We start from the raw sequence: 21,699 nt of genomic DNA, 5'->3' as shown, positions 1-21,699 counted from the left end.
TACAGCCACTCTGGAAAACAGTGTGGAGGTTCCTCAAAAAATTAACAATAGAACTCCCCTAGGACCCAGCAATAGCACTGCTAGGAATTTACCCGAGGGATACAGGAGTGCTGATGCATAGGGGCACATGCACCCCAATGTTCATAGCAGCACTCTCAACAATAGCCCAACCATGGAAAGAGCCTAAATGTCCATCAACTGATGAATGGATCAAGAAGATGTGGTTTAGGGACACCTGGGTGGCTCAGTCGGCTAAGTGTCAGACTTCAGCTCAGGTCATCGTCTCACAGTTCTTGAGTTTGAGCCTCGCATCTGAGCTGTCAGCTCAGAGCCTGGAGCCTGCTTCAGATTCTCTCTCTCTCTCTCTCTCTCTCTCTCTCTCAAAAATAATAAAATAAAAACATTTAAATTTTTTTAAAAGATGTGGTTTATATATGCAATGGAATACTACTTGGCAATGAAAAAGAATGAAATCATGCCATTTGCAGCAACGTGAGTGGAATTGAAGCTATTATGCTAAGTGAATTAAGTCAGTCAGAGGAGGACAGATATCGTATGTTTTCACTCATATGTGGATCTTGAGAAACTTAACAGAAGACTATGGGGGAAAGAAAGACAAAAAGAAAATAGTTACAAACAGAGAGGGAGGAAGGCAAACCACAAGAGACTCTTAAATACAGAGAACAAACTGAGGGTTGATGAGGGATGGAAGAGAGGGGAAAGTGGATGATGGGCATGGAGGAGGGCACTTGTTGGGCTGAGCACTGGGTGTTGTATGTAAGCCAATTTGACAATAAATTATATTCATAAAAAAAGGAATAGATGCCCAGCTTCAGCTGGCTATGGGGAATAATTGCCAACCCAAGACTCGGGAAATCTGGGTTCTAGTTTCAGCTCCACTCCCAAATTATTTTGGTACTTGGAGTTAACCATATCCTTTTCCCAGGCCTCTGCTTCTCATGTGAAAATGAAGGGTAGACCACATGGCCCATTCAGGCCTCTAGAAATGCCTCGTTCCACACAATGCATGAAGACATCCTATCACAGATGATTTGAGAGAGGGAGGATGTGACTGTTGGGTAGAAACAAAGATTCCACCTGCCTCGCGTCTGTGGCACCTCAGGTGGACTGCTGTGGAGTCTGCCTGAACATAGCCACAGATCTTTCTGTCTTGCCCCTTCTCTTTTGCTCCTGATGCAGCCTGCAGCCCCAGCCCAGGATTTCAGCACCAAGCTGTGCAACACACAAAGGCATTTCTTGACTCCCACGAACAATCAATACTGTAATCACTTTCTGCAATGATCTCCAGCCCTAGATTTTGTTATGCTATATCGTCTGCTGCCAACAAACTGTCTCTATGGCTCAGGATGGGAAGCCTAAGGTTCCTTTAACTCAGTCGTTCCCTGCAATCTTAGCTGCATTTTGAAATCACTGGAAATTTAAAAATTTACCAATACCTGGATCTCATCGCCAGGATTTTGATGTCATTGGTCTGCGGGGGGGGGGGGGGGGGGGGGGGGGGGGGGGGGGGGGGGGGGGGGTTGGCAGGCATCAAGGGTTTTTTAAGCCTTTCTACTGTTTCTGCCATGCAGCCAGGACCGAGATTCACTGCCTGAGGTCCTACTGGACTTGGGCTGAACAGGTAGCTTTCTGCAATCTGCCCTTGGTGGGGGGTGAGATTGCTGGCTCCAGATGAGAACACAGCTGGGACCAGGGCCCAAGAGATGATGAGGACGTTTGTTTCTGGTGTGTCTTTATCTTAGGGTGCCGCCCTCCCATGGCTGCTCTGGTAAATGAATTTCAAATGCAGCATTAATGGCAGAAAATAGCTTCATGTGTTGCCTTCCCAGCTGTCAGGGGCCTTCATGGCCTTAACAACTCAAAGGGATTCTTGATTGTGGGACACGCAGGCTCCATGACAGAGTTAGTAGGGGCGGTGGTTTGAAGGAGCCCCAAACTTGATTACTACCATGGTCTTCCTCATCTTAGTAAGTGGCACTCCGTTCTTCCAGTTGACTCCTCTCTTTTTCTCACTTCCCACATCCAATCCGTCAACATATTGTCTTGGTTCTATCTTCAGAACATATCCAAAATTCACTCACTTTACATCAGCTCCATTATTAACTACCCTAGCCCCACCCCCATCCCATTTTGGCTGTATTATTACAGGAGACTCCGAACTAATCTCCTACTTTGGGTGTAACTCTCCAGTGGAGTGAAATCCAGTGTTCTCACCATGGCTAACCAGGCCCTACATGACCCAGCGCTCAGCTGCCTCTCCGAGCACAACCCCTCCACCTCCTCCTCCGTCATTCTTCTCTGGCCGCACTGGACTCCCTTGCTGTTCCTCATGCACCCCAATCCTACTCCCACCTCCAAGCCTGTAATCTTTATGCCCAGGAGGGTTTTTCTCCACATATCCTCATGGCTGGCTCTCCCTCACTTGCTTCCAGTCTCTGCTTCAACATCACCTCCTCTGTGAGGTCTTCCCTGAATACTCTGGCAAAAATAACACCCCCATCACTCATACCCTCACTCATTCAGTCTCTTGTATAGTCCTTCACCCTGCTTGATTTGTCCTCAGCGTAGTTATTTGCTACCTAAAAAATATTTGTTTATTGTCCATCTGTTCCTGCTAGATGGATTCTCTTTGCAGCCAGAGAGCTTCGTGTTGTTCACTGCTGAACCCCTCATCACCTGGAATAGTGCTTGGCACATAGTCGGTCCTCCCTAAATTTGTCACATGATGAATGACCCCAAGGACATGAGGGTGCCCCTCACCTAGACTCTTGCATTTCCTTGAATCGTTTTCTATAATCTCTTTCCTAAGGCATATCTGGGAGATGAATAAGATCGTTTCTGTAAATCCTTGGAGATGCTCATATTCAGATGTAATAAAAGCCACCATTTAGGTATATCTCACGTTAAGCAAACCAAACATATAATAATTCAGTGTATGTTATTGCTAAAGGATTTTGGCAAACTCCCCTAGGCCCAGAGTGTGTTAATAATGGGATTCAGTCTACCCAAATTCAATTCATGCCCGGCTTTTCCAGAACACACCAATCATAGAAGGAAGCACTTAGCACATCGCCTTGCACCTAGTAGGGAATCAATACTTATTTATTGACTTATTGATCAGTAAGGCAAAGCGCACCTGTACTGAGACATCTTAACTCCAGCGTGGCAAAGGTCAGGTTTTTCCCAGAGAGGGAGAACTCACCAGCCCTCTGTTCTTTTTCCAGTCCCCCAAATCTGCCTTCATCAGTGCCGCAAAGAAGGCCAGGCTGAGATCGAATCCTGCGAAGGTCCGATTTTCGGAGCAGGTGGCAGTTGGAGAAACAGACGCAGTAAGTACAGTTTTCAGCTCCCTGTCCTTGGCCCTTGGCTAGAATCAACCTGGCCGTGGAGGTCTCGCTCTGGAGCAGGCACTCGAGAGTGGGCAGCGTTACTAACGGGCTAGAGAGGGGAGGACCACAGGGCTCCAGGCTGGTCGTGAGATAGGAGAACGAGGCATCCAGAAGAGCCCTGGGCACTGTGGGGCAGAGGAATCTATCACTTCACTCAGGACGCTCATGGTGCTTAGAGAAATTGCCATCCCCAGCATGATAGCTTCCACTCAGAACAAGTGCTCCACAAACATCTTTGGGCTATTTGACAGAAGCAGGAAAGAGATGGTGGTTTTCCGAAGATCCAGAGCAAGAGTGGCTGGTGGAATTGAGCTGTCTTCTTGTTAAAGTAATACCGCAATGGCACGTCTTGACCAGTGAAGCAGCCTAGGGGAAATGATACAGACTCTCATTGTCACAAAGTTTTTTTTTTTTTTTTAAGATTTATTTATTTTTGAGAGAGAGAGCGTGCAAGTGGGGAAGGGCAGAGTTGGGGGGGCAGAAGATCTAATACAGGCTCCGCATTGACAGCAGCTGGCCGATGCGGGGCTTGACCTCCCCAACCGCGAGATCATGCCCTGAGCCAAAGTCGGATGCTCAACTGACTGAGCCACCCAGGTGCCCCCGTCACAAAACTTTTATTAGGCACCTGCTCTGTTCCCAGATTCACATGGGATGCAAAATGAACACCTGTTCCCTGCCATTGGATACCACTGGGTGATGTTGGGACAGGGCGGGGCAGCTAGCTCAGATTGAGACAACATAGAATCCCCCACTGGGTGGTATGGTTTCAAGGAACAGGTGACACTTGACAGCCCATGCTGTGTAGCTGCCAGGCTGGGGTGGGGGGATTGGGGTGGTCATGGGCAGCCCGCAGTCTTTCTCACTGCTGTATGAGGTTTACGTGAGCCGAGATGTCTGCTCCAGATAAGCAAATGAGAATAGGTGGATGGAGAGCAGAGAGATCTGTGTTAAGCAGTCGTGGATTATGGCCAGAGCCACCCAGGAGTCTGCAAAAGTCAGTGATATCCAGGTGCAGGTGGAGAGAGCCGAAGCTAAGAGGCATTTGTGTGCTTCTGCAGGCTTTTGTGGGCTGGGCTCTCCGGAGGCCTGTGGCATTTACGTTCGGAAGCACAGCTGCACTTGAAAAAAGTCAGCAGGCCCAGCCTGAGTGGGGAAATCAGTGGGGTGCCAGGCACTTCTGTAGTTCCTTGAAGCAGAGCCACTCAGAAGACGGAGTAGAGGACACAGGTGTCTTCCATCTCCTTTTCTCTGACACTCATCCCCAAACTCAGCCCAGGCCCTCTTCTATCCCTGTTCGAGGAAAGCTGAGAAACCCAGGGGACTACAGGGACCCACTGGGTAAGCCAACAAGTAATTGGAGGCTGGGCTCCATATCAGTCCTAGCAGAAGAGGTTAAAGGGAGAGAAGTGGGGGTTGGTGAGCAGAGAGACAAGGGAACAGTATCGAGTCCCTACGGATCACAATGAAGGATATCTTTAGGTCCAAGCCACAAAGGGGACATTTGTGCCCTGAACCCTTGAAAACCCAGAGGAAATGCAAACTGGATTTGGAAAGCACAGACCATCCCATCTCAGCATTACAGAGTAATCAATCAAGACGAGGCCACCCAATGAAAACCTCCCGACCACCTCCCCTCCCCTTTTTCCTCCCATCTCTTCCTCTCCCTTCCACTCTCTGCTCCCCACTCTCCCTTTGCTCTACCATGACCCCCTCTCCATGTGCCTCAGCTATCCACAGGTAGGATCAAGCCCCCACTCCTGACCAACCTGAAAGCAAAGGCCCCGAAGTAGCAGGGTTATTTCTGTCGCTCCTGGACCAGCCACCAGGCAGTGTGAAGCTCTTGTTTGAGAGAGAGACAGATATAAATCTTCCCATTCTACTGTGCTCAGGAAATTACCTGATGTCACAACAACCGCCACCTCCCACGCCACCAGTATGGATCCTAGCAGCCTCACCATTGGTTGGGACCTGGGGAAGTCCAGGCCCAGGTGACTCTGGGCTGTCCTATCATCCCTTGCCTTGGTGTTCCAAGGCTTTAGTAAGCAGCCAGACCAAAAATAAATCCCGTGGGCGTTCCTTGCCAACTCTATTTTTAAGCAAAATCAATTAAGTAATTATCTGAGTCCAACCTCAGCGTGCTAAATAAAACCTGCCACTGCCGAGTGTCATCAGCTGGGGGATCCAGGGCCTCTGGGCTTGGTAGGAGCAAGGCATCTCCGGATCAGGGAGAGAACCGGGAAGCACACTTTTCCAACTTTATACCCCATCACTTCCTGCCACAATTTGACTCCTGACTCCTCAGCACTGCCAATCATACCCCAACCCAGGAGGACTTGCTTGTTCATTTTTCCATGCTGTCCATGACGGTCCCTAGGTCTGGACTGTCCCTCTTGTAGCCTCTCTTAATAGTCTATACCTACCATCTCCTTCAAAATCAAAATCTAAGTCATCTCACCTAGGAAACCTCGATGGTCTTATACCTGTTGGTTTGGTTTTGGTTTTACAGTTGTTCTCTAGTGGATTCATGTGGGTGTTTATCTGGTCACTATAACAAGAGTGTAAGACCAGACCCGGCCCTCTATTTTTGCCTGGGCCTCATGGGGCTTATCATAGTGCCGGCTATATACTAGAGGCTCAATGAATGCCCACTGAATTAGGAATCTGGCCATCTTATGCAGCTTTTCAGTTCCTATAGAACTGGTAATGGCCCTGGGAAATGGTTGGGTTCTCCTGATGATTCTAATCATTCAAGGAAGCATATATTAAGCACCTATTACTTATATATTCAGCAGCCATTTATTGAGCACCAACTGTATGCCAGGAAGTCTGCTCAATGGCAGAACTACAAAGATTGAATAGGACATGGATTTGCTCTAAGCTCACCATTTGTAAGAGACCAGTATTCTTCAAAAAATTGCTAAGAACACTGAGAGAGGTATGTATACGTTGCTGTAGGACCACATGGGAATACTAGGTCCAAGCACCTGAAGAGTTTGGTCAAGACTTTACGGAATTTGTATTTAAGCTGGGTTTTGAATGATGAGTAGGAGTTTGCCAAGAAGGGAACAAGGAAAGCAGAGAGAACAGTCTTTATTTAACAAATATTTACGGAGGGGCACCTGGGTGACTCAGTCGGTTAACTTCTGACTTAGGCTCAGGTCACAATCTCACAGTTCATGAGCTCGAGCCCTGCATCGGGCTCTTAGCTGGCTGCTTGAAGCCTACTTGGGATTCTTTCTCTCTCTGCCCTTCTGCTGCTTGAACACACTCTCTCCTCTCAAGTTTTAAATAAAGTTTTTAATACACTTTTAAAATAAACAAAGACCACCACAAATATTTATTTACCTTTTAGCACTGTATAAATAAACACCTGGGCCAAGAAAACTTTTGCTAAGAAGATATCAGGTGTTCAAAAACGGGCTTTGGGGCACCTGGGTGGCTTAGTCGCTTGAGTGTCCGACTTCAGCTCAGGTCATGATCTCATGGTTCGTGAGTTCGAGCCCTACGTCAGGCTGGCTGCTGTCAGTCAGTCAGCACAGAACCTGCTTCAGATCCTGTGTCCCCTTCTCTCTGCCCCTCCCCCGCTTGCACTCTCCCCCAAATAAATAAATATTTTTTAAAAAACGGTTTTGCCAGTGGTTCTCAATCAAGGCCACTACTGCCCAGTCTCAGAGAGCTTTTGGAAATGTCTAAGGATGTTTTGAGTTAGCCTGATGATTTGGCATGCTATGGGCATTTAGTGCTCAGGGTCAGAGATGCTAAGTGCCCTGCAGGGAGTGACACAGTCCCTGAACGATGAATTGTCAGAGGCATGGAGGCGTGAAAGAGCAGTGTGGGTACCTGCATTGGCAAGACATGACTCTGGAGAAACAGGCAGGGCCAGGTTAGAAAGGATGTAGGAGACCATGGGAGAGGGGGAAGGGCCGAGCAAAGCCACGGATGTTGAAGTGACCTCAGTGCGTGAAGAGCCTGGAAGAAAGGGAGGTGTCAGGATATAAGAGCACGCCAGTGAGGGGGGCTCCTAAGGAGGCCTTCCATCTGCCCTTTAGTGGTGGTCTCTATGGGCCAAGCACCACTCTAAGCTGTGGAACTGGGAGCCACGGTAGAATGGGGTGTGCGGTGACAAATGAAGGGTGAACTGATATGGCCCAATGTCTTCTTGGAGCATTTGGTTCTGGTCTGCATGTGACATGATCATCTATCTGTTCTCTCCTCTGTCCCTCTGTCCTTCCATATCTCTGGCTTCCCGTCTCACTCACTCGCTCCCTTCTCTTCCTCTTAAATCCCTCCTCTGTCTTCCTTCTGCCTTCTAAATGAGCCCCTCTCCTTGACCTTTCCCTGCCTGTTCACAGAAAATGATGAAGAAAGAAGCTCTTCTCCTCATCCCCAATGTCCTGAAGGTTTTCTTAGAAAATGGGCAGATCAAATCATTCACGTTTGATGGCCGGACCACTGTTAAGGTACATACAGAGTGTCCTCTCCTGGGTCAGCATCTGCCCTCTCTGGAGCATAGAGTGCTGCTGGTTCCTGGGTTTCTCGGAGTCTGCACAGAGTTGTGGCTGGAGCAAGGTGGCCTTTGAGCTTCAGTCTCTGGGAGCACCAGGCTGCAGGAGCACACATCCCTCAGATGAGAGTGTTTGTGGGTGGGGAAAATTTGAATGCCCAGCTGTGTGTGTGTGCGTGCATGCATGCATGCATGCGCATGTGCTCACAAGCATGAGTGCATGTGTGTGTACACACTTATTCGTGGATTGCTTTGTGTCCATGTTACACCGGGTCCTTCAAGAGTCTTAGGAGCTAAGAAGTGTGAAAATCGTTAAACCGTTTATAAAGCAAAAGTGATTTATATTGCTACAATAACATCTACACACATTTACACACAGAAATCAACAAACGCAATCTCTTGGGAGATTAGCTTAGCCATGCTTTGTTTTTTAAATAAGAACCAGCATTGAACCAAGATTTGAAACGTCCAGGCACAGTCCCATTGACTATTGCTTTCATAGGAAGAGCAGTTACTGAGCTGTGATTCTTAAGAGCTCAGCCAGTCGTCTGAAAGTTGTAGCAATTCCCTTAGTCCTGAGGACGAGAGGCAATGAAACGATTAACCCCCAGGTTCAAACTCTGATATGGGACAAAAATAGCTGCCTCCTGCTTTTTTTGGACTCCCTCCAAAAGGAGAATGCCTTCCCCAGAATGAATTTCCATACAACCAATGGAATAGCATCTGCCCAGAAAACCTACCTTGTCTCACAGGCATCCTGAGGTCCCCAAGCTGAGGTCAAGACAGTTCTATAAACAAAGAAACCCTGGGGCCAGGAAACTTCCCTAAGAGGAATTATCAGGTGGTCAGAATTGGCACTCCCCCTCCCAGACAGCTTTTGGGAATGTCTGAGGAGATGTGGGGTCATCCCATGGTTTGGCGTGCTGCTGGCATTGAGTGTCTCTGGGTCAGAGATGCTAAGTGTCCTGCAAGGAGTGAGACAGGCCCTAAATGATGAAGAATGGTCCTGCCCAAAGTGCCAGCAGCACTGGGCCTAACCCATGTTGATCTAACTGCAGTCTCTTTGGAAGGCTTCGGCCTGGGGGTGTTCCCCAGGGGTATAGCACTGAATCATATTCCCTAGGGTCTTCTGGGATGGTCTGTTGCCCATTGAACGTCTCAGTCAATGAGAGGGACATCGAAATACAACTAGGCCATCCAGGGGTGTCCAGATGCCCCTCCTCCAGATGTTGATATCTCTCTGTGTCGGAAGCCTTCTTGGTGTTCATTCGTGGGTCAGTATGCCCTTTGGAGACATGCCTCCGCACCGGGACATGTACTCCTCTCTTCCCGCCTTGGAGGCTTCTCCAAGCATTCTCCTACCTTACAATGACACCGCCATTGTTGCTTCCAGGTAGCCCCAGCCTTCCAGGCCAGCAGTGTCCCCTGGCTTGTGATCTCACCCTGACCTCAGGGAGGGTGCACTGGCAATTCATTGGAACTTGGACAGGCTGCCAAGCCACTTGTCCCCAAGAGGTACCTGGGTGAATTGACAGTGTGGCACCGGGGCTGTTACACTTGTAACACCAGTTGGCAGTCGCCGGCTTAGCCATCCACAATTCCAAATGCAGCCGAACTGCAAAGAAAACCCCATTTGTCCCTGCCAGAGCTCCAGCAACACTGGCGCCTCTGTGATCACTGGATGATACAAAGAGATACTCTCAAGTACCCACCAGTCTCCAGCCTAACATCTGAATGGCTAAGCGTCATTTCCTATTCACTGAGGGGCTTGTTTGGCAAACTCCAGCTGTAAGGGAGCTTGGCGTTCCCAAGCTTCCTTCCTTCTGGCCTTTGGGGGGCTGAGCCGGGCTGACTCCATGAACACGCGCACTGGAGCCTGGTGTGTGCCCAAGTCCCAGCAAATAGATGGCAGAAGTCTCAAAACTGACATTTGGGCAGCCCCCAAGGATATGTTTTCAGACATCCTAATATTAAAAGTAGGGCAGCAGAGCAGACAGAGCCCAGGAGTCAGATTTATGACTGTACACAAGACACGTGACATAGTTCCTCTGCGTGAACACATTTTTCAAGTTGCTAAATTGATCGTCTCTAAAAGCCAGCGACGATCAAAAATGAACATCCTTCCAGTAACTCGAGTCATTCAATTTAGATTATGAATCCAGAAATAGTCTACTTTTTAATCACATAATTGTGGCTCTCGCTCTTGTTAATTCCTAAGAGTTGATAAACAAACTACAGTGAACATTCTGAGTTATGTAAGGTGAGGGAAGAACCAGCACCATGCCTTCCTTATTCAATGGCTTGCTTAATAAGCACTCAGAAAACATGTTGTTGAATGGAAGGAGAGAAGGAGGGAGGGAGGGAGGGAGTGCCATGACCTTTTTTTGTCATATGCCTGGCTGGACCAAGTTCATAAACACCTCCCTCCACCCCCTGCACCCTTTGGTGTTCCCCAGGGCCCAAGTACTCATGGGTCATTCTCCTCATCCTGGAGAATGCCTGGGCCACCACAAAGGCCTGTGTCTCTGGCCACTTCCCCGGCCTCAGCCTCCTCCCCAGGACCATCTTTCTTGGTGTTCAGTCTCCCTCTCCCGTGTTTGGTGCTGAGAGTGGCTTAGAACTGGAATGTATCTCCCTCTCAAGGCTCTTTTCTCTTCCACAGGATGTGATTGTGACATTACAGGACCGTCTTTCCCTAAGGTACATTGAGCACTTTGCTCTTGTCCTTGAGTATGCTGGGCCAGAACAGAACCACAAGTTCCTGCTTCTCCAGGACAAGCAACCCCTGGCTTACGTAAGTAACTCCTTTGGCCTGGCTTGAGAACTTTGCATGTGGCCTCTACTAGAGAAGAGGACGCCAGGCACTCTCTTTCTGGAAAATTCATAACGATTTGCTTAGCCCGATCCCAGAAATTACAGTTCTCAGTGAGGTCTATACTAACCACATCCAGCAGGCTTTCGATGATGTTCCTCATGACCTAAGAAGGGCATGAAGATTGGTAGTCCTGGTCTCTAGTGGGGAAGGTGTGGGGTAGTGAGTCACTGTGTGGCTCCCGGAATGCTAACATGAACAGCAGTGTCAACCCTCCTGTGTCCCCCTACCTCTGAGAGGAAACTTGGCCTTCAGATGATGGCTTCAATATGAAAAGGTCAACAAGTGGAGCGAACTGAGACCACTGAGGGATAAGTGCGGGCTGAGAATGGGTTGAATGGGGCCCAGAATGGGCAGCATGTCACCCACATCAACTTCCAAGTCAGAGTAGAAGAGAGAGGCCAGGGAAGCCCAGGAATGCTGGCTAGCATTTCACCAACAGTGAATCACTAAGAAGAGTCAGAGAGGCCAGCCAGGGCCAACCAGTATTCCCAGAGAGGGACGGGAGGAATTGGAGAGGGACAGCTGGGGAGGAAATACTTACATGGAAGCAAAGCAAAAACCAAAATCAGACACACACACACACACACACACACACACACACACACACAATGAAGGGATTGTATATAAAGAAATTCTTCAAGTTTATCTCTGAGCCAAATGTAGTCCAGACACTCCTACGTTCCCACCTGTAAAGGGAAGATTGGTAGCTTGGAAGGGGGGCCTAAGCACCTCCAGCCCCTCAAGAGGCCCTTTGAATCCAATTGGTCTCTTTTGCCAAATGGGATTTTAAACTTTTTTATTAGAAAGAAATCTCAAACATACACAGAAGTAGAAAGAATTGTATAATGAATCCTCGTTACCCAAGGCAGCTTCAGCAATTACCAATATATTGCCAACTTGTTTTACCTGTACCTCCAAATGGGATTTTAAATCTTTCGTTTGGCTTTTAATCAGAAATTTGCAGCTGAGCTGCTCTGCAAGGTAAAGGCATTGGCCTCACAGCGAGAAAAGAGAGAAGTTCCCAGGAGCCCTCTCTTCCCACCTCCTATCTTGGGCCTTAGACCCAATTGTTGATGAAGGCCATGTCCTGGTTAAGTGATTCAAAAATTCTAGCCCCTTTGGACCAGAAGGGTGACAAAGACCTTTCCTCTGAGGATAATTGGAAAAGGCCAGGGGGGAAACAGTGGTAAGCAGCACCCCACCTCCACCCGAAGTCCCACCTTGACGGGTCACCACGCTGGCTCTCTTCGCTACGGCCACTGATTCCCAGATGTCTTTTCCTCCCACCTCTCATCCCTGGGGTTCAGGTGGTACAGCGGACACACTATCAAGGAATGAAATGCCTCTTCCGAATAAGCTTCTTTCCCAAAGACCCCGTGGAGCTGTTGCGTCGGGATCCTGCTGCTTTCGAGTACCTGTACATCCAGGTAGAGTCTGATTGGGGATAAACAGACAGACAGACCAGTGGACAAACAAGCAGTCAGGCTGTTCTGCCCTCACTGTGAAGTCACGATGTAAGTTATTCCATCTCCAGGTAGCTCTGAAGGCCCTTTCTTTTTCTGCTGCCATCATAGGCCATGGCCAAGTTGTTTAGCCTGGTAACCGGACCCGACTGTGGTTCAAGTCCCCTCTCTGTCTAGACAGATCTCATCAGTTTTTCAGGAACAAGCAACCCAAGGAACTCTGTCACCATCATAGGATCCCAAGGTTTACTGAGCCCATTTGGGTAGTGGGGCGGGGGTGGGGGGAGGCAACCCCCAACGCCTAGCTCCATTAAGGAGATGATTCCCAATTCAGTTCATCGAGAAACTTTTGCTGAGCACTGACTCTGGAGCAGGCCCTGTGCTAGGTGCTGCTAATCAAGGTAAACAACGAATTGCCCTAGCTCGCTAGATCTCATAAACAGACATACGCACAAGTAAAGCCAAAACGGTGGGACAGTCCTGTGATGATGGCAGGGTGCAGTGTCAGTCGGAGCAGCCAGGAGGAGGCAGTTTGCCGACTCTTTTTGGATGGAGGATAGTGGAGACTTCACAGAGGAAGGGATACATGCATGCTCTTGGCCTTGAGGGACGAGTAGAAGTTTTCCGTGTACAGACATGGAGCAGAGGGGGCACAGTCTAGGCAAAGGGACTTGCAGCTACAAAGCCTTGGTGGCATGAAACAGCATGCTCTGATGAGACAACTGTGAGTAACTTATTTACCTGGCGTTCAGAATGTGAGGTAAGGAGCAATAAGAAATGAAATGGGAGAGACGGGAAGCAGGTAGTGAAAGGCTTGACACATCACGACAGGCACAGGCTTCAAAATGGTTTAGACCTGTGTTTTAACAGGCCCTCCAAGGGATTCTGATGCCCAGTGGAGTTTGGGAACCACTGTTTTAGGGCAGTGGGGCTTCACCCTAGCTGCACATTAGAATTATCTGGGAAGGTTTGAAAATAAAAGCTCTGTTCAACCCAAGACCAAATCAAAATCTATAGGAATGCATTCCAAGCATTAATATTTTCTAAATCCTTCCAGTGATTCAAATGTGTAGCCTGGGTAAAGAAATTCTGCTGTAGGGTGGGGGTATAAAAATGTTGTAGGGAGAGTGAGTGGCCTGGTCAGATGAGCAACTTTGAAGGGTTACATAGTGCCAAGGAAGTACACCAGCTAGGAAGCTCTTATGGTTATCCAGAGGAGAGATGATGGGGACCATAACCAGGGCAGTGACGGATGGGGTGGGGTGGGATTCAAGAGATAATTAAAAGATAGAATCAATGGGCTTAGACTCAATGAGCATTTGATAGAGGTGGTATCACTTTCCAAGTTAAGGAATACATGTAGTGGAGTGGGTTTGGGAAAAAGATGAGATCATTTGGGGGATGTGTTGACTTTTAGGTGCCCATGGAACATACAGAGTGCTTGATGAGAGGAGAAAAATAAGCTCAAACCTCATCTCTGATGATCTCTATGATAGCGACACCTGCAGACGTGCTGTGAAACATAGTTGCCCTTCTAACAATCTAAAATGTTAGGAACATTTTTCAAACAGCCTTGGGCTCCCATACCAGCACTCTAGAGGGCAATGAGTTGTGGTTCTTCTATGAATTTTATAAGGTTGGTTCTCATTTTGTTGGCCCTAAATTTCTTCTCCTGAGCATCATTTTTAATTCCAATGATTTTGGAATCTGGTGTCAAGATCATGTCCGCCCTCTCTCTCCCCTTCGTGATGATATGGACTTCACCTGTAAGTCCTTCTTTTTTATATCGAGCAGCTTTATGGAGGTCTCACTGACACACAAACTGCACATACTTAAAACAACTACTTGATAGGTTTTGACATATGTTTATACCCATGAAACCATCACCACAATCAAGATATTGAACATATCCGTTGCCCCCCAAAGTTTGGTCAGGCTTTTGTGTAATTCGCCACCCCCCATTCCCAGGCAACCACTGACCTGCTTTTTGTCACTATAGACTGACTCACGTTTTCTAAAGTTTTATATAAATGAGATCATACAGTCTGTACATTTATTTTGGTCTGGCTTCTTTCACCCAGCATGATTTTGAGACTTATCTTTGTTGTTGTGTGTACCATTACCCCATTCCAGTTCATTGTTGAGTAGTATTCCACGGTATGGATGTACCAAAATATTTTTTATCAGTTCACCTGCTGATGGACATTGGGGTTGTTTCCAGGTTTGGGCTACCACAAAGCTTCTACGAACATTCATGCACAAGTCTTTGACACTCTTTTCTCTTGGGCAAATACCTAAGAATGGAATGGTTTGATCATACAGCAGATCTATCTCTCTAATTTTTTTAAAGAAATTCCAGTACTGTTTTCCAAAGTGGTGGTACCATTTTCTACATTCCCACCAGCCACGTATGAGAGTTCCAGTTTCTCCACATCCTCACCAACACTTGATGTTGTTGGTATTCTTTTTAGTCATTTTAGTAGGACTCAGTGGCATCTCGGTGGCATCTCACTTGCATTTCCCAGTGACTAATGATGTTAAACATCTTTGTGTGTGCTTGTTTGCCAACATGCATCTTTTTTAGTGAAGTGTCTTTTCAAATCTTGTGCCTCCTTTTTTAGTGGGATTGTCCATGTTCTTATTAATGAGTTATGGGACTTCATTATATATCCTAGATACAAGCTGCTTGTTGGATATGTTATTTCTCCCAGTCTGTGGCTTCTCTTTTCAGTCTCTAAACAGTGTCATACTAATACTGAGTCTTCTGACCCACGAACACGATATATTTCTATATTATTTAGGTCTTCTTTAATTTTTCTCATCAGTATTTTCTGGTTTTCGGTGTACAAGTCTTTCACTTATTTTCACAGATTTATTCCTAATTATGTCATATTTTTGATGCTACTGTAAATAGTTTTGACGTTTAGTTTGAATTTCCAGTTGTTTGTCGTAAGCATGTAGAAATGCAGTTGGTTTTTGTATGTTACTCTTATATCCTGCAACCTTGCTAACTCGTTAGTTTTAATAGGTATTTTATAGATTCCATTGGATTTTCTACATAAATGATCGTGGATGAAGCGTTCCTTTTCCACTCTCTCCTATGCTGTAGTGATACCACTGTGGCTCCCTAGTGCCTTAGCTCATCCTGGTTTAACCTCACCAAAATGGGCAGCTGGTCTAACCAGCGCTGAATCATCAATAGCTGGGACTCTGACCCTCAGGGCTTGGGGGCTGTCGTACACTTGGCCAGTAGCTCCAGGGGACCCCCTTTAGGATAACATAGGGAAGACTGACTCATTGCTGCTTTTGACACTCAGACCCCAAGGAACAAACTATCTGCCCCATCCCTGCAATCCATGTCTCATCCTGGGCTTTTGGGTTAGAGCCCTATGGAGAACTCTTCCCAAGGTCTCTCTTTATTCCCATCTGAGCTAGTAGAGGACCCTTGTGTGGCTGGGGAGTGAGTTTAAGCCTCCAAGAAAAGGCAGGAAGTCCTCTTGTAACAGGAGGAAAGAAAGAGAGTGGTGCCATGTGTCACTTTTGCAGTGACCTAGATGTTCTGCCCATTTGTGCCTTGCCATTATATGTATCTACCACTGAGAAGCCTGTCCAGTGTCTGGTGGATGAGGCAAATACTGTCCCTGAGATTCAGGGTCCCTCTGTTGCCTCTTCCCTGAGGGCAGAAACTTCCTCCTCCCCTTTACCTAGGATGTCTTATTTGACACCATGATTCTTTTCTGGGATGCAAGGGAGTAGATTGGGGGTGTGGGGGGAGGGAAGGGAACACCTTTTTAAACTGACAGGTTTGGACCGCCCTCTCCTGCAGAGTCGGAATGATGTTATCCGAGAACGCTTTGGAATGGACCCCAAGCCGGAGATGCTTTTGGGTCTTGCTGCCCTCCACATCTATATCACCGTCTCAGCCACTCGACCTAGTCAGAAGATCTCGCTCAAGAATGTGGAGTGAGTTCTGCCAGGGTCCTTCAGGAAGGGGGCAAATAGCTGTAGAGGGAAAAAGTGCAATGATTGAGCTGTGCTATGCTTTTCTGGAATGGAGAGCCTGGGGTGGGGGTGAGAATTGGAGTTCCTCACACCTAGACTGTGATGCCTTCGAGCTATAGCTTCCGCTAGGGAACTGTGGCCACTGTGATTCTCCTGCCCCCATCTCTCTCTTTCCCACAGGCTCCTTCCCTCCCTCTGACTCTCAGATCCAATTCCTGTGTTGCCATCTTGCTTTCTCTGTCCCACTTTGTCTCTCTCACTAATTTCTTGCTTTTCTTCTGCTTTTAGGAAGGAATGGGGCCTGGAACCCTTTCTTCCCCCCTCCCTCCTACAGGGCATCAAAGAGAAGAACCTCCGGAAATCTCTCTCTCAGCAACTGAAAGCCCACCAAACGCATCCTTCCAGCGGCACCAAGGTACCCAGTGTCGTCCATTGGGCACCCTCCTCAGGCCTCAGTGGCTGTGGGGGTCTCCTGTGTGGTTTCCCAGCAGGTCTGGTCTTCTGGGGAAACCTCTTCGCTGTTTTTGACTTGGGTATACACACAGCTTAGCTGGATATGGGGGAGGATTGTGGAGAGGGATTTTCCCCAAACCCGAGCCATCTCCAGAGACAGCTAAGGGGCAGGTCACTGAGAGAGCCCAGGATACTCAAAGCAAAGGGGCCAGGATGCAGGAGAAGGCAATTCTCGGATCATTCCACGCATTTAGTTGGTGCTGATTGAGCACCTACTGTGTGGACGGCACTGGACACTGAGGAGGCACATTTTCCACGGAAATGGCTGCTCCGTTCCTCATTAGCTTTCTAATTCATCAGTCCTGCCATAGGGAATTCTGGGAGATACAAGCGCAGCCTGGTGCAACAAGTGATAATGGGTCACTGGGCAGCCTGTGGAAGGCTCACGTCACTGCCCTGCCCTCCTGCACATTCTCAAATGCCCTCTGAGGGACTCCTGCCCCCCTGCCCTTCCAGCCCTGAAGGTCCCAGGCCCTTCCCGGTCTGCCGGTGCTTCCTGCCCAGGAGGCTGGAGGGTGGTGAAAGGCGCTAGAAGCAGCACACAGATGTAGACACAGGACACAGTTGCCCCCATATATTCCACCCATTCCGGATTCCTTGTATCACCAACTAGCTTCTCTTTTAAGATGCAAATTTCCCCAGAGAGTTAAGCCATTTCTACCTTGCTGTGCATATTTAATCAAATCATTTTTTCTTCCCAGAGGGAGAACACCAGTGCTCCCAGCCATCTCCTCAGCAAACATTTTTTTTTGAGGACCCCCACTACTTGGGCTGGAGACACAAAGATGAAGAAGGCCTGCCTGCTCTCCGCCCTCAAGTCAGGCACAGGCTAGTGGGGAAACATGAGAGTCACAGCACAGTGCCACAGTCAGTCACAACACGGTGCAACAGGCGTGGGAGCCCTGGAAACACGGAGGAGGAGGAACACCCAGCCCAGCCTTAGGGAGGTAGAAAAGGCCAGAAATGGGTGCATTGGATGCCAGAGCTGGGTCTTGACAGATAGGAGTTTATCTAGATGAGGGGGAGATAGGGGGGAGGAAGACTTTCCCATGCAGGCAGATCCATCTGTACAAAGCCCCAGGGATCTAAGAGAATATTGTGCATGGAGAGAAATTCAAATAGTCCAGCATAAGCAAGTACAGAGAGTGCAAGGAACGTGCCTGGGGAGGGGGACAAGAGAGAAGGCCGGAGAAGCTGGCAGGAGCCAGTTGTGTGCCCGAGCACCTTGTGTGCCATGGAGAAGGGCTATACTTCATCCTGGGGTCATCGGGGAGCCATTGAAGGATTTAAGCGGGCAGCTGATCTGATTACACTTATGGTTTAGGCTTCTGCCCTTAACAGCAGTGTGGAGGGGCTGAGCGATAGGAGTATAGATAGGCTGGAAAGGAAGTTAGGAGGTACAATCAAGGTGATTTGGTGGCTGGTGGCCCTCAGGTGAGAGGACGAGGGAGGAGCCCAGTGTGACACAGGTTTCTGGTTCTGATGCCTGGAGGAAGCTGGAACCACTGATAGACTTTTCTATCGGGGCTTGGGGGTGCTGAAGATTAAAGGCATTGGGACCCCTGGCTAGAGATGGCCAGTACCAAGATGGCAATTATGGCAATTGGGGATCTTAGGATAGAGATGTAGATGAGACAGGGTGTCAAGAGTTAGGGGGAGGTGTTAGGATTATCCCCAGACCAAAATGAATAAGCTGGGTTTTGAAGGCCCGAGGATCAGGAGGTAGGAGAAAAGTTTAGAAAGGGAGATAGGATGCTAGAGTTGTCCAAACTGGAACCTTCCAGCAGTTTTTCTGACGGTGTCCTCACACTCCCAGTATAGCTTGCTGACTAGTCTGACTAGTACCTGTCCTAAGATGTTGACTCTCCTTCCTGAGAACTCAGGTTTACTTTTCCTGTGCAACTCAGGCTTCTTATGTTTCTGGATGGGTTGTTTCCACAGGGCTCTGCAATTCAGGCAAAGCTCCAGTATCTTCGAATTCTGAATGAACTTCCGACCTTCACGGGCGTTTTGTTCAACACTGTGGGCCTGGTCAGTGAGGGCACTGGTCGGGAGGGAGCCCCTGGTGTGTACTTGTGCTTGGGTGGGGGCCAGGAGAGACTCTACTACAGCTTTAAGGTGGCATCCTCTGTCAGCAAATATTTCTAAAGAACTTCCTTCCTCTTCCTCCTCTTTCTACCTCTCCCTTCCTATGGTGCTCTGGTCCTGCCTCTGGTAAAATGGTAAAGTAGGAGGCCATGTTTGTTTTCGATATACCCCCCATGAGCCTTCTGTGTCCCTTTTCCTCGATTTCAGGGGTCAGCAAACTTCCTGCATAAAGAGCTAGATACTGCCTATTTTAGGCTTTGCAAGCCACCCAGGTCTCTGTCGCAACTATTTAGCCACCATTGTAGCGTGAATAGAGCCGTAGACAATGCATAAACAAATGAGCGTGGCTGTATTCCAATATCTCTTTATTTATGGGCACTGAAATGTGATTTTCATGTGATTTTCACATGGCACAAAATATGGTTCTTTTGAATTTTTTCCAACCATTAAAAATGTAAGACGCATTCTTAGTCTGTGGGCCATACAAACACTGGCAGTGGACCAGATGTGGTCCCACACGCCAGGCTTTCTGAGTCTTTGTACTTCCCCCTACCTGCCCAGGGCCCCCCACTGCAGTAACACCCCTCTCTAGCAAGGCACAGCTGGTTCCCCCCAAACCTGTACCCCAGGCTAATTCACCCTAGTGAGCTGTGGTGAAAGGAAATTCAAATCATCCTGCGAACTGGATCCAGGTGCTTGTCATACTCTGGGGAGCACGCTGTCATGCTCGTGGGGCACACTGATGGAAAGCCGCTTATCAAAGTGTCTAGAGCATATGTAAAGAGGTTCCTTGGGGTGATGCTAATTCCAGGGAATGGGCCAGCAGAGGGCCAAGGCTTGATGGTGCTGAGCAGCCTGTCAGGACCACTTAAGGGAATCCAGCCCACCAGGTGCAGAGATAGACATTTACAGACTTGGATTTGCAGATCCCTGAAAGCCTGCTGCCCCCTCCCTCTACCTTCCCCCCTCAACACACACACACACACACACACACACACCACCCCTGCCACTGTGGGCCATTCTGCCATTCCTTTGGGTTAAGACTGCTGGAGTGCCAGTTAAAGGGCAGATAGCTTCTTAGGGAGGGAGACGCCCCCGGCCCGACCCTGCTATTAAGCACCCAATCAACTCCTTAACACCTTAGGCGGGAGTGACTGGCAGTTTTGCTTTTGGCACTGGGTGGGGAGTGTGAGTTTAAGTGGCTCTTGGGTGGGGAGGTAAAGACCAAAAGCAGGATGCCACCTGTTCAGGCAGAGCACTGGGTGGGGGCCCCCGAGTGGCCCAAATGGAAAGTCCCTGGGGCTTGGTAGGAAGAAGATGCTGCAGAGCTTTAAAAACAAAGCTCACAATTTTGCTAGAGCCAACCCTGCCACTGCCCATGTCACTCAGCCCGTTGTAAAGACTAAGGTGTCCATTTAGACCGGTGACCTGGGGCCCTGCCCTGGGGACAGGAACGTCCCAGACCATTTTCCCCTCGAGGTTGTCCTCCTGTCCTGGCACGAAGCCTCAGATGTTTCCAGACCTCCCAGCAGAACCAGTTCAATGCCTCTTTTCTATTTCCTCCTGCCTCGCCGGCCGCCTCCTCTGCCCTGCTTTCTGTGAATGCTGCCTGCCACGCTTGGGTACTACTAGGACGAGAAGCAGTCAGCCACCACTCTCCTCGTGGGACCCCGTCACGGCATCAGCCATGTTATTGACCTCAAAACCAACCTCACCACTGTGCTGTCCGAGTTCAGCAAGATCAGCAAGATCCAGCTGTTCCGGGAGAACCAGGGCGTGGCCCGGGTGGAGACCAGCATCATGGATGCCAAGGTAAGCCCAGCTTTGAGGAGCTACCTCTCTCCAGGGACAGGACTTAGGAACACAGGAAGAAGTAAAGAGCATTTGAGCCTCTTCAGTGAGAGTGATTCAGGTCCAGGGTCCCTTTGGGCTCATCTTTCTTTCCTTTCTCAACTCCGTGGGACATGCTGTCTTGACCCCACATTAGGGTCAGCCAGCGCTGGAGAAGGCTGGGAAGTGTCAGATCAACCCACAAGAAGTCTTCAACAGAGGGCAGGGGAATTGAACTCGGAGCTTCCCCCGGGCTGTCGCTTCCCAATCTTTCTTGTGTCACAGCATGTATAGGAAAAGACATTCATGTGGAACAGTGGGATACATAGTCCAGCCCAGAGACCTCCAGGCCAGAGGCCTCCCGGGCCCTGCCTGGTCACCCCCAAGGCTGAAAGGATATGTGCACACCAGCTGGGGCACCTTTTCATAGGCAGTCGTGGAGGAGGAAGTGTCTGGATATGTGGACAGACCCACGGAAGCCTGAGGAGATGGGGGGCAGGCAGAGCCTAGCCCACATCTTACCTTCCAAAGTCCAGCTCTTAGAACCTTTCCCATAGATCAGCTCCTTCAGACTGGCCGTGGTCAGCCGCCCCCTCCATGGCTCTCATGTTGAACACCCAGGAACCAGTGTGGGTGGGGGGCAGGCCTGCCTGCCAGCTGGCGGAAGCTATTAGAGGAGGTGCAATTTCCCTTTCTTAAAGGATTTCCCAGAGAGAGATGTTGTTGGCAGATTAAGAGATGGAGTGTTTGCTGTTTCTAAAAGAGCAAATTATTTATTTTTGTCTTTGTGAAACCCAGAAACCTTTAATATGTTAATTTTTCCACCTGTGATTCCTAGTATTCCCATTGGTTTAGGAACCTGCCTGGAGCTGATATCTAATTGGCTTGTGGCCACTTCCTCAACCAATGATCTCTGCCCTCCTCAGATGTTGTTGGGTAAAAAGCCAAATGGACAGGTAGGGAAGGGACAAGAAGGACCCGAAGACATGCAGGATAGATGTGGCTTCCTGA

At 48.7% G+C, this 21,699-nt stretch overlaps 1 protein-coding gene across 1 annotated transcript in view; it reads left to right on the top strand.

Annotated features, from left to right (window-relative positions):
- The window catches only part of FRMPD3 (FERM and PDZ domain containing 3), a 78,080-nt gene that overhangs the window by 32,323 nt on the left and 24,058 nt on the right, over nucleotides 1-21,699 (top strand). The window contains exons 5-12 of the mRNA XM_039233545.1: nucleotides 3,246-3,350; nucleotides 7,766-7,873; nucleotides 10,580-10,711; nucleotides 12,100-12,219; nucleotides 16,082-16,218; nucleotides 16,546-16,672; nucleotides 18,712-18,801; nucleotides 20,491-20,670. Coding sequence (XP_039089476.1) covers nucleotides 3,246-3,350; nucleotides 7,766-7,873; nucleotides 10,580-10,711; nucleotides 12,100-12,219; nucleotides 16,082-16,218; nucleotides 16,546-16,672; nucleotides 18,712-18,801; nucleotides 20,491-20,670 — 999 coding nt within the window. The remainder of the gene's footprint in view (nucleotides 1-3,245; nucleotides 3,351-7,765; nucleotides 7,874-10,579; nucleotides 10,712-12,099; nucleotides 12,220-16,081; nucleotides 16,219-16,545; nucleotides 16,673-18,711; nucleotides 18,802-20,490; nucleotides 20,671-21,699) is intronic.

This window comes from Hyaena hyaena, unplaced genomic scaffold (assembly GCF_003009895.1).
Source record: "Hyaena hyaena isolate Hyena2069 unplaced genomic scaffold, ASM300989v1 scaffold_77, whole genome shotgun sequence".
Classification (NCBI taxonomy): Eukaryota; Metazoa; Chordata; class Mammalia; order Carnivora; family Hyaenidae; genus Hyaena; species Hyaena hyaena.
The sequence above is the reverse complement of the archived record's forward strand: the minus strand, read 5'-3'. Positions and strand labels throughout refer to the sequence as shown.